We start from the raw sequence: 16,321 nt of genomic DNA on the forward strand, positions 1-16,321 counted from the left end.
TTTGGCTACTTCATGTGCAGACACAGTTAAAATTAGACTTCAAGTTAAAGTTTGATGACCGAGTCCAATTAACATTTATCTCTTCAATCTAATGAAATATTGAAATGTCTTCTTATTTTGTCAAGTTCACATCAATTTGGTTTAATTATCTGGTCAACAAGTGGATAAAAAGGTGTAATCAAAGGAAGTTAGTATAGTTAAAGTATAAAGATAACCACAAATATGTTTTATATATCACAAACAACTCAGCAAATGTTCTATGTGTTTAAGCTGCAAAAGAATTGTGTTTTAAAAATGATAATGACTTATGCATTTTTCATCGTACTAGTCATTAATCCTTCCAGTCAACCATATAGTCATTCATCCCTTTAACCATCCCTTTAACTTATATGGTTATTGTTTAAACAAACCAGGCCAAACACCTACTTGAATACCATCCACATTACAACAACTGTTTGTTACTTCAACCAGCTTTTTAATGAGTCATACATCACGCTATGTCATTATGGTTAGCAATGTACATTAGCGTTTTTGTGTGCTTGAGGCATACAACTAAAGATACAAAATAAAGTACTGAGAAAAGGTTGAGAGGGAAGTAGAATAAGATATTGAAAAGTAATGAAAATAATGTATGAATTTTACATCTTAAAGAAAAACAATTCTCAAGGAAGATAAATAGAGAAGTTGGCAGATAACATTCGAAAGGATACTAAGAGTTTTTTTTAAATATACGAAGAGTAAAAGAGAGACACGGGTTGATATAGAACCAATCAATAACGGTACGGGAGAAATCATAATGGATGATAAAGAGATGGCAGAGGAACTAAATGAGTATTTTGCATCGGCCTTCACTGTGGAGGACATCAGCAATATACCGGGTGGTCAGGGGTCTCAAGAAATGGAACTGAGTTCAGTTAAGATTACTAGAGAGAAAGTGCTAGGAAAGCTAAATGGACTAAAGACTGATAAGTCTCCAGGACCAGGTGAGATGCATCCCCGGGTTCTGAAGGAGGTGGCTTTAGAGATTGTGGAAGCACTGGTGATAATTTTCCAGGAATCGATAGATTCTGGCATGGTTCCGGAGGACTGGAGGGTTGCAAATGTAGTTCCGCAGTATAAGAAAGGTGGGAGGCAGCATAAAGGAAATTACAGACCTATTAGTCTGACATCAGTGGTGGGAAAGTTATTAGAATCGATCCTCAAGGATGAGGTTATGGAATACCTAGAGGTGCAAGGCAAGATAGGTCCAAGCCAGCATGGTTTCGTGAAGGGAAGATCCTGCCTGACCAACCTATTGGAGTTTTTTGAGGAAACCTCAGGTAGGGTGGATAAGGGAGAAGCTGTAGATGTTGTGTATTTAGACTTTCAAAAGGCCTTCAACTAGGTGCCGCACAAGAGGCTGGTTAATAAGATGAGAGGTCATGGAATTACAGGTAGGATATTGGAATGGGTGGAGCATTGGCTGGTAGGCAGAAAGCAAAGGGTGGGAATAAAAGGATCCTGTTCTAGTTGGTTACTGGTTACTAGTGGTGTTCCACAAGGATCAGTGTTGGGGCCACTTCTTTTTACTATGTACATTAATGATTTGGATGATGGAGTAAATGGTTTTGTGGCTAAATTTGCAGATGACACCAAGATAGGTGGAGGAGTAGGGAGCATTGAGGAGCCAGGAAGGTTGCAGAGAGACCTAGGTAGTTTAGGAGAATGAGCAAGGAAATGGCAGATGAGATTCAATGTTGAGAAATGTGCAGTTGTACACTTTGGAAACAGAAATAAACGGGCAGATTATTATCTAGAAGGGGAGAAAATTCAAAGCACAGAAGTACAAAGGGACTTGGGGGTACTCGTGCAGGATACCCTAAAGGTTAACCACCAGGTCGGATCGGCAGCAAGGAAAGTGAATGCTATGTTGGCATTCATTTCGAGAGGTATAGTGTATAAAAGTAAGGAAGTGTTGATGAGGCTCTATAGGGCACTAGTGAGGCCTCATTTGGAATACTGTGCGCAGTTTTGGGCCCCATATCTTAGGAAGGATGTGCTGATGTTGGTGAGGGTTCAGAGGAGATTTACGAGGATGATTCCTGGAATGAAAGGGCTTACGTATGATGAGAGTTTGTCGGCTCTTGGACTGTACTCACTGGAGTACAGAAGAATGAGAGGGGACCTCATAGAAACATTTAAAATGCTGAAAGGAATGGACAGAGTAGATGTGGCTAGGCTGTTTGCCTTGGTGGGTAAGTCCAGGACCAGAGGGCACAATCTTAGAATTAGAGGGTACAGTTTCAAAACAGAGATGAGGAGAAATTTCTTTAGCCAGAGGGTGGTTAAATTATGGAATTCCTTGCCAGGTACAGCAGTGGAGGCCAGATCAAGGAAGAGATAGATAGATATCTAAATAGTTGGGGTATCAAGGGATATGGGGATAAGGCCGGAAATTGGGGCTAGAAAGGAATAGGTTTTTTTTTGCTCATGGAGCTTTTTTTTTTGCTCATGGACATTCCCCCATTTCTCATTTCTCTTTTTCTTTTTCCCTTTCTTTTCTTTGGAGCAGACTCGATGGGCCGAATGGCCTACTTCTGCTCCCTTGTCCTGGGATCTTGTGAGAAGGTTCCTTTGCTTCTGATCAACTGCATTCATGACAGCTCTGAATCAGGAAGAAAGATGAACAACCTAAATAAAGTCAATGGTGATCAAGTGAGGGAGGGGACTGTAATTACTATGATAAATTCATCAGAAATATTTGAAGACTGACAGAGGTGGAAGAAAGATCCGAGCGATAGAAAATGGATGTCCTTTGTAACACTTTAGCATCTTATCGATAAAGGAGGATTTGGGAGAAAGGGAAAAACACAAGGCAGGAAAGATAAAAATATAGTCTATTGTTGACTGATGTGCTAAAATTTGGGATGATGAATTGCAGAATGTTCAGATGGAAGATGTAAGCCACTGAAACAAGAATATATGATTTGCAGACAAATAGTTATTCCAGAGCTTCATATATCCTGTACTCTAGATGTTTCAAGTCCAATTTTATGTGTCATAATATGCAATCTTAGATCATTGGTGGTTTAAGTGCATATGGGCAGGCACAGTAGTGTAGCGGTTAGCATAATGCTATTATAGCGCCAGCGACCTGGGTTCAATTCCGGCCGCTGTCTGTAAGGAGTTTGTATGTTCTCCCCGTGTATGCATGAGTTTCCTCCCGGTGCTCTGTTTTCCTCCCACGTTCCAAAGGCATACGGGTTAGGAAATTGTGGGTATGCTATGTTGGCACCGGAAGCATGGTGACACTTGCAGGCTGCCCCCAGAACACTCTACGCAAAAGATGCATTTCACTGTGTTTTTCGATGTACATGTGACTAATAAAGATATCTTATGCAAACAGGCAACATTGAGGCTCAGCTAGTGGAGCTACTGCTTCACAACTCCAGCAGCCTGGGTTCAATCCTGACCTCTGGTGCTGTCTTTGTGGAGTTTGTACATTCTGCCTGTGAACTGTGTAGGTTTCCTCCCATGTCCCAAAGATGTGCAGGTTGGCAAGTTAATTAGCTTCTGTGTGGATGAGTAGTAGAAGCTGGGGGAAGTTGACGGCAATGTGGGGAGAATAAAATGTGATTGATGGTCAGTGTGAACACAGCAGGCTAAGGGGCTTGTTTTCACACTGTATCTCTCTATGACTGTTCCATTGTACAGACTTCGGGTCTAAATCTATTTTTGGCCAAACGTCCCAAGATCACCCCTGGAAGAACCATGGTAAACTGGAAACTTAGGTAGAGACTCTCATACTTGGGGAAGTGCTTCCCAGGAATTTCTTGCTTTAATACCTAAGGTCCTGAGGGAAGTAGACTGATGCAAATTAGGAATTTTCACCACATTGAGGATGTCATTGGAAGTCGCCAGCTTTATAATTGTACAAAGTAGTTGATGAAGTGTCTGTTGCATTTTGTCCTTATGTCTCTGGACACATCAGTGCTACCATACTGACACGTGGCTGAGCACAGTAACATGTTAAGCATTGACTCTTTATAGAACAACCCCCATTTTGTTTAACTATTTTCTGAAATCTTAATGTTGGATCACTGGAAAAATTTAGTAAGTCGATTTTCATTGAAACATCTCTATGCAATGCCAGTTCCTCATCCATGCCAATACTACATCATTCTTCTTTCTTAGACAGTCACTCAGGATCCGGTTTTGTGGCTTCTGATGTGGCTAATGAGGCAGCATCTTCCAAGGGCAAGTGATGGCTGACAGGACGAGATAGTGAGTAGTTCGTGAGGTAGCCCACTCCTTCTGCTGTTTACCAGAGCCTCTGTCTGCTCCCATTGTGTAACCTCAAGGTTCTCTGTACCAACCCAAGTGCTTCTTCTCCACTTTGAGGAGGCAGGGGTCAGAGATTCCCTGGAGTCGATCGTAGTGTTTTTGAGCACAGAAGCTTTTCCACTGTCTACCTGGTAATTTCTTTGCTGTGGAAATAGTGTGTCTGTTTCAGAAGTCTGGCAGTGGGCATACAAATGACATGGCCTGCCAGTGTAAGTAGGGCCTTAGTACTGGGGATGTTGGCCTGGGACAGGACATTGATGTTGGTTTGCTTCTCCCTCCAGTGAATTTGGAGGAATTTGCAGATAGCATTGGTGATATTTTTCCTATACCTTGAGATGCCTGCAGCAGGTTATCCAAGTCGCAAAGCATATAAGGTGGCAGAAATCAAATATAATTTATGAAATGGAAGAGATTGCCTGAGTGGTTAGATGTGAGTTCAGTTGATAAATAAACTGTAAGAACAAAAAAAGTAAAGGTCTTTTTTTTTTCAAATTACTGCCTCACAAAATCTACCATTATTCTGAGAGCATACGTACGTGAAATTATATTGATGAAGTTGAACTCATCTTACTGCTCAGTGACTATGATTTGTTTCTGTTTTTGGCTAAAGAATGTGTTGCATGTTTTTCTACTTTAATGTAAATTAGTATTTTTGTTTTACTTCCAGCAAAAAATGAACACAAGGTGGAAGAAGCACATCTTGAAGAGTCACAAAAAAGGTACTCTACTTGTATTCTTGGCTAATTATCAGATATGTGTATTGGCTATTTCCCTTTATATAAATCTGAAAAATAGTATGTCAGGCACTTTAAGTTTGTTCAATATTTCATGAGTAGAAAATATTTTTATTTAATTTTCTTGAGCATTTTTGTTTGTAAATGCACTTTTCAAGTTTGACAAGTGTGTTAGTGGCAGAAATTGATGAAAAATGGTCCAGACATTTTGCTCATCATTATTTATGCCCTTGTTTTTGATTCGTATCTCATGTGCAATTAAAATGATCTTGAAGTTTTCTCACATAAATGCAGCCCTAACCTTGAGTAAACTTAAGTGAGGTACACATGCATGCCAACACACATTCACATATATGTTGCTGCAATAAATCAATAAAACTTGAGAAAAAGGAGGGAACATTTTGACATAGATAGGATCAAAAGTGTTGTTGGAAAGCAATGAAAGAGCAGATGCTAGAAATCTGAAATAAGAACTGAAAATAATGGGTCCTTCAATTCTGACTCTTCTGAACCTTGCAATGTTACTGGAGAACATCTCATTACCTTGAGATAGGCATTTGCAACCCCTTTCTTGGTGCATGGGCAGCCAACTGGGTCTTTGCCATTTTCCAGAAGGTTCAGCCACTATCCTAGGCTGGATTTCCAGTGATTTCCTCTTCTGTTTGACTTTGCTTGTACTCCATTCTGTGGGAATGTGTTATCCTTTGAAGCATAGGGAAGGCTGTACTTTGCAGGCCTGACAATCAAAATTTTAAAGTCACTGGTGGATTGTAAAACACGTTGCTATTCATTCTATATAAGCATACAATTCAGATATGCAAGATGCTGAGAAGATGAGCTAGAATATATGAAATATTTAACAAGGTGCCTGCGACTGAACTGCAGCAGAAGTTCATCCAGTATTGCATTAGATTAGGCACTGCATTTACATCCCGGTACTCACTTAAAATAGGTGTTAGCTCTCATGTATATGCTGTTGTGTTTGGTGGTATCAGCTTTACATCAATTTCAAGTTCTATGTCTATTCCCCACATAATTTCTTAAAAGCAACATTTGTTTGGTTTTCTTACATTTTGTGCATTTTTCTGCAATGGGAAATATTTTAATAAATGATTCTCACTATTTACAGAACACTTAAAACTGAAATTGCCAAAACTTATTCTCATTGATTTACAGATTTATTTTAAAATTAAAGATTTTCAAAACACCATAAAATTCATACAATGGCTTTGAAGGAATATTATTATGTTTGCCAGCTTTAATCATTGTCATATATGGATGTGTAGTAGGTGATCTTGCCTCCAATGTGTCAAGAAATAACTTTCCCAATTGCCAGTTTAATTCCAGTCCCAAAGTTAACAATATGATCCATATCATTTTAATTGTACCTAGAAATCAGAATTAGTCAGATATAACAGATTCACACAGTATTAAGATAAAGGAAAGAAGTATGTTGAAGTGTCCCATGCATTAGTCCAAGGATTTCTAGTGAGATAGGAGACTTAAAGTTCTGACTCCAATGTAAGCTAGTTTTGGATGATTCACGTGCAATGAATTGCACAAAATGGTTACAGTGGAGAAAAATTGTCCGTCCTATTCTTTCCCCATAGTCCTACAAACTATTCTCTCTTCTGCTTATCTAATTCTCATGTGAAGGCACTGTGATTCTGTTTCCACTGCCCTTACAAGCAGTAAAGTTTGGATCATACTTTCTGAATAAAAGCAGTTTTTTTCACACTCCCTTTCACATTTCTTCCCCTTTGCTTTTAATCTCTGTCTCCTGATGCTTGAACTATTCGGTAATGGCAGCAGCTTCCCTCTATTTACACCATCTCAGCCAGCCATGATGCTCTACAACCCTCGCAGATCTCTTCTCAACCTCCTTCGCTCCAAGGTGAAATGACCCCAGCTTCTCCAGCCTAATCTTGCAACCATTCCAGTAATTCTTTTCTGCACTCTCTCCAAGACTCACATTCTTCCAAAAGTGTGGCAACCAGAATGTTTTGCACTGGTTCAACATAACTTCTCTGTTTTTGTATTCCATGCCTCTTTTTATGAATCCCAGCATCCCACATACTTTACTGACTATTCTCTCCACTTTCAAGGATGTACACACATATACAGTATACTGTTGCTGTTCCTGCAGCCCTTTTGCAACTGTGCCACTTTTTCTCTGCCGTCCCCTTCACTTTCCCATATTAAATTTTGTTTTCTTCTTGTCTGCCCTAACTATGTATTCATGCAATCTGTACTATTCTCCTTGCTGTTTACCATATTTCCAGTGTTTACATCTTCTGCAAATTTGGAATTTTTACCCTGCACACCCATTCCAAGCAGCGATCCCTGCGCTGACCACAAGGATCATCACTGTCTCCCATCCACCAATCTTTTCACTTCTTCACTCAGTTTTCTGGTTTTAAACCAGTCTCCTATGCATGCTGCTAATGACCCATTAATTCCATGGGCTTCAATTTTGTTCAAAGCCTTTTGGGGTGGTTGGGGGCATTTTATCCAATGCCTTCTGAAAATCCATATACCCATGTGTACAAGCAGAACTTGTTTCCCCTCTTTCTCTACTCTTCATAATTGTTCTTTCTTATTTGTCTTATGTGCTTTTGATGGCATTCATTACAATGCCATGGAGGCATGGTTACAATATAGAGTGAGTTTTGTGTGTTGTTTGATTTATGGAGAAAATTGATTTATAGACCTCTGTAAAACCGGAGCCCATTCGTTAGCCTGGGATGGCCTGTAAGTGACATCTTCTGAATTTTATTCATCAGCCTTCTCCATTACCATGTCAAAAAATTCAATCAAGTTAGTCAAACATGAATCACCTTGAACAATGCTGGTTCCCCTTTATCAACTTAAACTTTACCAAATGTCAATTAATGATTATTGCTTCTAAAATTTTCCACTAGTGAGGTTAAACTCCTTGGCCTGTAGTTTAAAGTCACACCCCTTTTTTGAACATTTGCCATTTTTTGGGTCATTGCCACCGCACCTACCCTGCATCCAAGGACGATTGGAAGAGTATGGCAAGATCTCTGCAATCACCAGCCGCAGTTCCCCAAGGAGCCTTGAATGCATTTCATCTCATTCTGGTGATTTGTTTACTTTAAGCATGGTCAGTATTCTTTGTACCTCCTACTTATCACTTTTCACCACATTCACTATTTCAACAACCTTTCTTTCTTACCCATATTTTGAGAGCATTCTCTTTTTTTTGGTAAACATTAATATAAATTACTCAATTAGCATTCCAGCTATACTTTCTGCTTCAGTGCGTAGCTCTCCTTTATCCCTAATTGGTGCCATCCCCCTTCCTCCTATACTCTTAACACTTATGACAATGGAAAACGTTTGGATTCCCCTTTTATGTTGATTGTCATTCTCTTCCCATATTCTCTTTACTTGTCTTGTTTTTCTTTTCACTTTCTCTCTCAATTTATTACATGCAGCCTAGTTTTCATTTCAATTATTCACCAGACACCTACCTTTTTTCTTTCATCATCTTTTCCCATCTCCTTTGCTGCCCTATAGAGCTCTGGCTTTGTCACCCTTACTTTTTTCCCTTATGAGAACATATTTAGCTTTTACCTGAAACATCTGCTCATTAAAATGGTTTATTAGTTTTACCTACTGGTATTCAATTCCACTTTATCCTCACCAGGTCCTTTTCATTCCATTGAAGTGACCCTCCTCCAATTTACTTTGGATTTCTCCTTGCCTCTCTCCATTATTAATTTAAACTTTCTGATCTAATTGTAACTGCTCTCCAAGCGTTCTCCATTGGCATTACCTGAATCACTAATGCCACAACTAATTTAACATTTTTAACAATTGTATGTCATTTAATTGAAAATCACAGACCTGGCCTACAAATATAGAAGAGCTCACTGGCTCTTTTCATATCCACTGTGTGGATAGATCCAACTAAAATTAGCCATAAGGTATTTTCTAAGTAATTACATTGTATTCACACCTGAAAATGTAAATTTCATTCTTGGAAAGTTGTCACATTCAGAATATAACTGAACAGTTCATGCAAGTAGGTAAATCTAATAGAAATATCACATTATTGCACTTGCTTTCATCTTGGCTGCCATTAAGTTCTGCAGGGTTGAACAAGACAAAAGATTTTAGATAATCCGAGATTCAACTATGTAGGCTCAAAATCTCCCACAGCAATGCCAGAAATAAGATCTATCTGTCTGGAATGATACCCAGTTAATACATACCAAGCCATTATGCCAATTTGGATTTACTTGAAGATTATCACAAATTATAAATTATCAGCCTGACTGAGGTTGACTTTATTTTACAACTAAATTAATTTGCATTCTTAACCTAACATAGCTTCCAATTCTGTCAAAAATGAATAGCTACAAAACCAAAATTATAATATCTCTCAATTTACTTTGTTGATGAATGCTAATTGCCTCTATTATGTGCAAGTTATTATCTTCCTTATTGTGACACTCACCTTGATTGAATTATTGTATTGATAAATTTGTTAATAATGTGTGGATATCATGGCACACAAAGTGAGATACTGAATTAATTAGTAGATAATCAATTATCATCCCACACAAACTCTCATGGCAAACAGTTGATTTGCAATTTTTTTTTCCCCTTTTAGATTTAAATCCTGGACGACAATTAATGCGATGTTCTTTAATTCTTAATATGTTTTCTAATCTTCTGCAAAATTGGTGCCAGTACCTAATTGGTCTGTTGATTAGTTCTGGTCTTGCTTCCTGGAAAATAGATTAAATGGGATGTTAGGGTGGGTGACTTGTTTTATCAAACCTTCATGTGTTATATTAGTTCATAAATGGATGAATGTTATTTAGGCATCTGTCAACCTATCCCAATGGTCTGATGGAATATCAAGTAGAATAAAAAAAATGTTGGCCCATAACAGATCAGTCCTATTGATGCAATCCAGAGGTAAAATTAGCTTGATTAAAGTTCCACCTACAGCTGGCAGACGAATTCTATTCATTACAGTGATTTATGGTTATCTATCTCATATAGATATGTACTGAATAGCTTTGACATTAAATTGAAGGCAGAAGTACATTTTAGTTCATGAGCTGACATGCAGGAAATAGACACAGTTTGTACTCCTCAAGAATCATACAGTATGGTAACAGGCCATTTGGCCCAACTTCTCCATGCTGACCAGTGGGCACCTTATAATCATTACTTATTATCATTCAGTTTCTCCAAGGCCACATCAGCCCACATCAATAACTGAAGAATGCAGTGATATAATAAGTGGTATGATTAAGAATAAAAACAAACTCACAGCCATAAATAGTAAAGGGCAGGGCTGTATTAAGGTACACTGATAATTTTTTTATTTAGATAGCCCTTTCCATATTGAAGATGACTTGCTTTCACTCTAGTTCTGTGATGACCGATGAAGCCAATATGGGACAGAAAGGGTGGGAAGGGCCTGATGGGACAGGACACTGGGTAGTTGTGAGCTGGTATGCTTCTTCTGCCATTTATGTCGGGCTTCCATCTACTCCAAATGCATGGACCGTGGTTCTCGGGTGTCATTCAGGAATGCTCTTCCCCATTTTGAGCTCTCCTGGGGCCGGAGATCCCCAGGAGTCAGTGGAGATGCTGCATTTTTCAAGCAGCCTTGACAGCACTGTTAAGTCTTTTCCTCTGTCCACCTGGGAATCTCTTGCTGTGACAGAGCTTGGAAGAAAGTGTCTATTTCAGAGCCTCAGGGCAGGCATACAAGTAATTCAGCCTGCCCAACCGAATGACAGAATGTAATTATTGCTGGGGATATTTGCCTGGGAGAGGACACTGATGCTGGTTCATTTATCTTGCCAGTGTACTTGCATGATTTCGTGGAGACAACTTCAGTGATCTCTGTTCAGTGCCTTGAGATGATGCTGTAGTGCAAGGTGGTACAGGTGTCAGAAGCAGGGATCACTGCAGCCTGGTTGTCAGTGAGTTTTGTGCCTGGTTTGAGTCCTTGATCTTCAAATACCCTTTCCCTCAGATGACCAAAGACTGATGGAACACTGACGGCGAGGCTGAAGTTCATCATCATCATGGAATGCAGACTGCTGTCAAGAAAAATTATGTCATTGCACTAATACTTTTTCAATCTTTCCTGACACAATGCCACCCCTCAGCTCCAACAAGCTTTCCTCTGGGAATCTGTTCAACCTGTGTCACCTCCACTTCAGAACTAAGGTCGCAAAAGTTCAGTAGTCAAGCTGCAATATGCAGACAACACTTGTGTTTACACATGTTCAGAGACCAGATTTCAAGTCAGTAACTCGCACACTGAAACAAATGAGAGGATACACCCAACATTCACAAAACAACGAACCTCAACCAACCCACCTTCACTATGGTGAGTCCCTGGATATCTTGGAAGCCGTCTCTCAGACCAATTAAGACTATTCCTGTCATCTCTCTATGCTGCTTTCCCCCTTTTACTTTTCAGTTAAGTGCATTTTTTCTGGAAACTGCTTAGAAATGCAGAATCCCAAAGAAGGGTAAATGTAGGGTTGTTTCTGTTTTAATTTAACAACTCTCTTAACCTTATGGAACATTTTGGAGCATACATGAATCCAGTGGATTATTATGTATGGTGCAGTTGACAGTGATACGCCTGTGTCACCTGTTACACAAGTCACCTGTTACTCAGCGGACTGACAGTGTTTACTGTCTCAGAATGACCCACATCTATGGAACTATGAAGGGGATGCTTATCCCAATCTGTTAAATGCTCCTGAGTTATTTCCCATTTAACTATCAAGCTGTGATAGGATCAAGCCTGCAGAGCGTCATCAGGCAGAGGGTGATCGGATGGAGCAGCAGATAAGGAAGCCGTTCAGTCCATTTTGCATTTGTCTTCTCTTTATTCAACTATCCAGTTAATCTCACTCCTGTTCTTTCTCATCCCTGTGCACTTATTTCCTTAAGATATTTATGTAACCCTCTTTTGAGTGCTACAGCTGATTATTTTTTCATCGCCCTGTCCAGAAATGCATTCCAGATCAGAACTTACAGTGTAAAGAAAACAAATTTCTTCATGTCATTCTGGCTCTTTTGATAATCACGATCTATGTATCCTTTGGTTACAAATCCTTCTATCACTGGAAGCAGTTTCCTTCATCTTCTATCATGCAACTCATAATTTTGAACATCTTTACTGAATTTCCTCTTAACCTTTGATCCACTGACGTAGACAGTTTCTGCATTCTCTCCACATAACTGAAGTCTCGTTCCATTCCAATAAATCCTTCCTTTACTCTCACAAAAATCTTGATATCTGAAGTGTGGTGCCTAAACTGAACACAAAAATTCTAGCTGAGACCTAAGCAGTTTTGTTTTCAGGTAAACACTTGCAATTTTGTGAATCACCGGTGCTGCAGGGACTGTTATCAATTGGTTTGGGGCAGAAACACATGGAGCAGGTCCTTAGTCCAGGCTCTCTCATGTCACATTGATCACTAGAAGCCTCACTGCAACGTACAAGAAAAACTTTTGGGCTTTATCTTCCTTCTATTTTTCTCTGTTTCATTTCCTCTGAGAGCAATGATTGTGATGAATCTGAAGGAAAATGAGATGAAGTTAAGAATGACTCATCTTGAGGCTTGGAAATAAAGCAAGCAGTGAAGGATGAGGAAGCTCTGGGCCATCTGCTGTTGTACAGGGATGTGATGGGAATTGCTGTTCTGCACTGATTAGCTGTCATCAACTCTGTCTTATTAATCTTTCAACCTACCACAGCCAGAACAAGATTTTTCTGCTAGTAGGTTTCTTGCCTCTCTTTCCTGAGAAACCTGCTCAAGGGTTGACTAGGCCCAGGATAACTGCATTAATTGGCCCTAATTTTCCATATGGAAGATAGAGCAAAATAAATTCCCTGCTGCCCTCCATCCCTTGAAATCATCTCCCACCACCTAATTCTTTAGCCTGCACTATTCACTGAAGCCACCTAAATAAGCAATTCTCTCTATCCACTGTCCCTTTTGGGTCTCTTGCCTCCCATCTGTTGTGATGGTGGTCATACAGATACACCACTACATTTGCCAAACACACCAGCAGTAAAGTCCCACTTGTGATGAGAATCCCACCCAAACCCCACTCCACGACATCTAACCATTTCCAAAGAAAATGGGTTAAGGTTGTATTGGGTGGCACAGAAATCCTGTCTTGCCACAGTACCACCACAAAGGAAACCAAAGCACCTAAGTCACTGAAGTTCATAGCAAGACATCTACAAGTTGTGTCACCTTCAATAAACTTGTTACATTGAATGAAAGGGACTTTACAGAAATAACCAGGTACTAACCCTTTCGTGAGTAATGTATACATTTAAGAGACCATTCAATAATAAACTGTTTTGCAGTTTTCTTTCCAACTTTCCAAATTCACGTTTAGGATGAGTTGACTTTTAATATCTCAAATTATCTGCTGAGATTGGGCTGATGGGTAGATGCTATAAGGCGCATGGTGATACACCTGAAGTAGAGAATAAATATAGCCATTAATTGCATCTACTCAAATGTTTATTTTGTTTTGTTATTTTAATTGTACTTGCCTTCATCTAGATGAACATGGAACATAGAACACGATGTTGTTCCAACATTTTATCCTGCTCTAAGATCTATCTAACCCTTCCCTCCCACAGAGCCCTCCGTTTCTCTATCAATCATGTGGCTATCTAAGAGTCTCTTAAATGTCCCTAATGTATCTGCCTCCACCACCTCTGTCGGCAGTGCGTTCCATGCACCCACTACTCACTGTGTAAAAAACTTACCTCTGACATCCCCCTTATACCTTCCTCCATTCACCTTAAAATTATGCCCCCTCGTGTTAGCCATTTTCACCCTGGGGAAAAAGTCTCTGACTGTCCACTCAATCTGTGCCTCTTATCATCTTGTGCACCACTATCAAGTCACCTCTCATCCTCCTCCTCTCCAAAGAGAAAAGCCCTAGCTCACTCAACCTATGCTCATAAGACATACTCTCAAATCCTGGCGGCATCCTGGTAAATCTCCTCTGCACCATCTCTAAAGCTTCCACATCCTTCCTATAATGAGGCGACCAGAACTGAACACAATACTCCAAGTGTGGTCTAACCAGAATTCTACAGAGCAGCAACATTACCTCGTGGCTCTTGAACTCAATACCCCAACTAATGAAGGCCAACACACCATACACCTTCTTAACAACCCTATTGACCTGCGCAGCAGCCTGGAGGGATCTATGGACGTAGACTCCAAGATCCCTCTGTTCCTCCACACTGCTAAGAGTCCTGCCATTAACCTTGTATTCTGCCTTCAAATGCGATCTTCCAAAGTGTATCACTTCACACATTTCTGGGTTGAACTCCATCTGCCACTTCTCAGCCCAGGTCTGCATCCTATCAATGTTGTAATCTACAGCAACCTTCTACACTATCCACAACACCACCAACCTTCATGGCATCAGCAAACTTACTAACCCACCCTTCCACATCCTCATCCAAGTCATTTATAAAGATCGCAAAGAGCAGGGGTCCCAGAACAGATCCCTGCAGAACACCACTGGTCACCGACCTCCAGGCAGAATATGCTCCATCTACCACCACCATCATCTATGGGTGAGCCAATTCTGAATCCACACAGCCAAGTTTTCCTGGATACCATGCATCATGACTTTCTGAATGAGCCTTCCATGAGGAACCTTATCAAACACCTTACTAAAATCCATGTACACCACATCCATTGCTCTACCTTCATCAATGTGCTTTGTCACATCCTCAAAGAACTCAGTCAGGCTCATGAGGCACAAACCGCCCCTCACAAACCCATGCTGACTGCCCTAATCAACCTATGCTTCTCCATAGATGGTAATACATATTGGGGCAGAAATTTGTCCTCAGTCACTGGCACAAAATGTACAATGTAATAATGACTCTGCTTCTGAAAAATTCTGATCTAATGAAGATATCTATATCATTTATCAACTGCTGTAGATTTAATAGAAGTGGACATGGTAAAAGTTGGGAGTTGATGGAAACCATTGGAGTCCATGGCAACTGCATTTGCTGTAAGTGCCAGTGCCTGTTGCTAGAGGGATGGCAACTCAGAGCTGAGGATCTGGAGTCCAAGATTTGGACACGGTGATGCGTCAGGGAGGGGAGAATTACCTGGATACTTTGCTCAAAGTGCAAAGGCATGATGCATGAGTGGGCTATGGTAGATAGGGAAACTACATGAAACAATACGACAGCATCAATGCACAACTGTTAAAGAATTAATACAAAATTTACAAGTCATATATACCCTTCAAGGCAAAAAAGCTCAGCATGAAAATTTGTGCAGCCTTGGCTGTCAAGAGAAGTTTAAAATGGTTTTAAATCAACAGGAAAGACTTAACGCAGTGTCAAAAACAAAGCAGTAATGCTGGGGATTGGGAACATTTCAGAATTTAGCAAAGGAAGTCTAAAACATGAAACAGGAAAGGGGAAACAGAATACAATAGTATGGTCATGAGAAACATAAAAACAGATTGTAAGAGCTTCTGTTGATGTAAAAAGAAAAAGATTAGTAAAAGTTAATTTAGGGTATTTACAAACTGACTTATTGGGGAATAGGGAAATGGCTGAAAATTAAACAAATATTTTGCATATGTCTTCACAGAAGAAGTCACAGAAAACTTCCCAGCATTAGTGGAGGGTTACCTGTAATGGAATAAATGAAGAATTCAGGAAATTAATATGTAAAAATCTAGTCTTGGGGAAAATAATGGAATTGGAAGCTTGATGGATCCCCAGAATCTGATGACCTGCATTCTTGGGTTTTGGAAGAATTAAGTACAGACATAATGGATGCACTGCTTGTCATCTTCCAAAATTCCATGGATTCCAGAATAGTTTGGGATATACTAAATTTAACCCCACTATTTAAGAGAGGCAGACGAGAGAAAATAGGGAAATATAGACTAGGTAGGCTGGCATTAATAGTAAGGAAAATGATGGAATCTATTTTTAAGCAAGTGGTAACAGGGCACTCGGAAAATAAGAATTGGATTGACCAGAGTCAACATAGATTTATGAACACAAAGTCATGGCTGACAAAATCGTTCGAGATTTTTGAGGTTGTCATTTGCAGAATAGATATGAATGATGAATTGGTGTGGTGTATTTGGGACATTCAATAAAGTGCCATACAAGAAATTATTAAACAAAATTAGGGCAAATATCTGTCATGGGTTGATGATTGATTAAGAGA

General features: G+C 39.7%; 1 protein-coding gene across 1 annotated transcript in view; it reads left to right on the top strand.

Moving 5' to 3' along the window:
• Nucleotides 1–16,321, top strand: part of fmn1 (formin 1) — a 304,321-nt gene that overhangs the window by 223,479 nt on the left and 64,521 nt on the right. The window contains exon 16 of the mRNA XM_052015214.1: nt 4,991–5,042. Within this exon, the coding sequence (XP_051871174.1) occupies nt 4,991–5,042 (52 nt within the window). The remainder of the gene's footprint in view (nt 1–4,990; nt 5,043–16,321) is intronic.

The sequence above is a fragment of the Pristis pectinata genome, chromosome 1 (genome assembly GCF_009764475.1).
Source record: "Pristis pectinata isolate sPriPec2 chromosome 1, sPriPec2.1.pri, whole genome shotgun sequence".
Lineage (NCBI taxonomy): Eukaryota > Metazoa > Chordata > Chondrichthyes > Rhinopristiformes > Pristidae > Pristis > Pristis pectinata.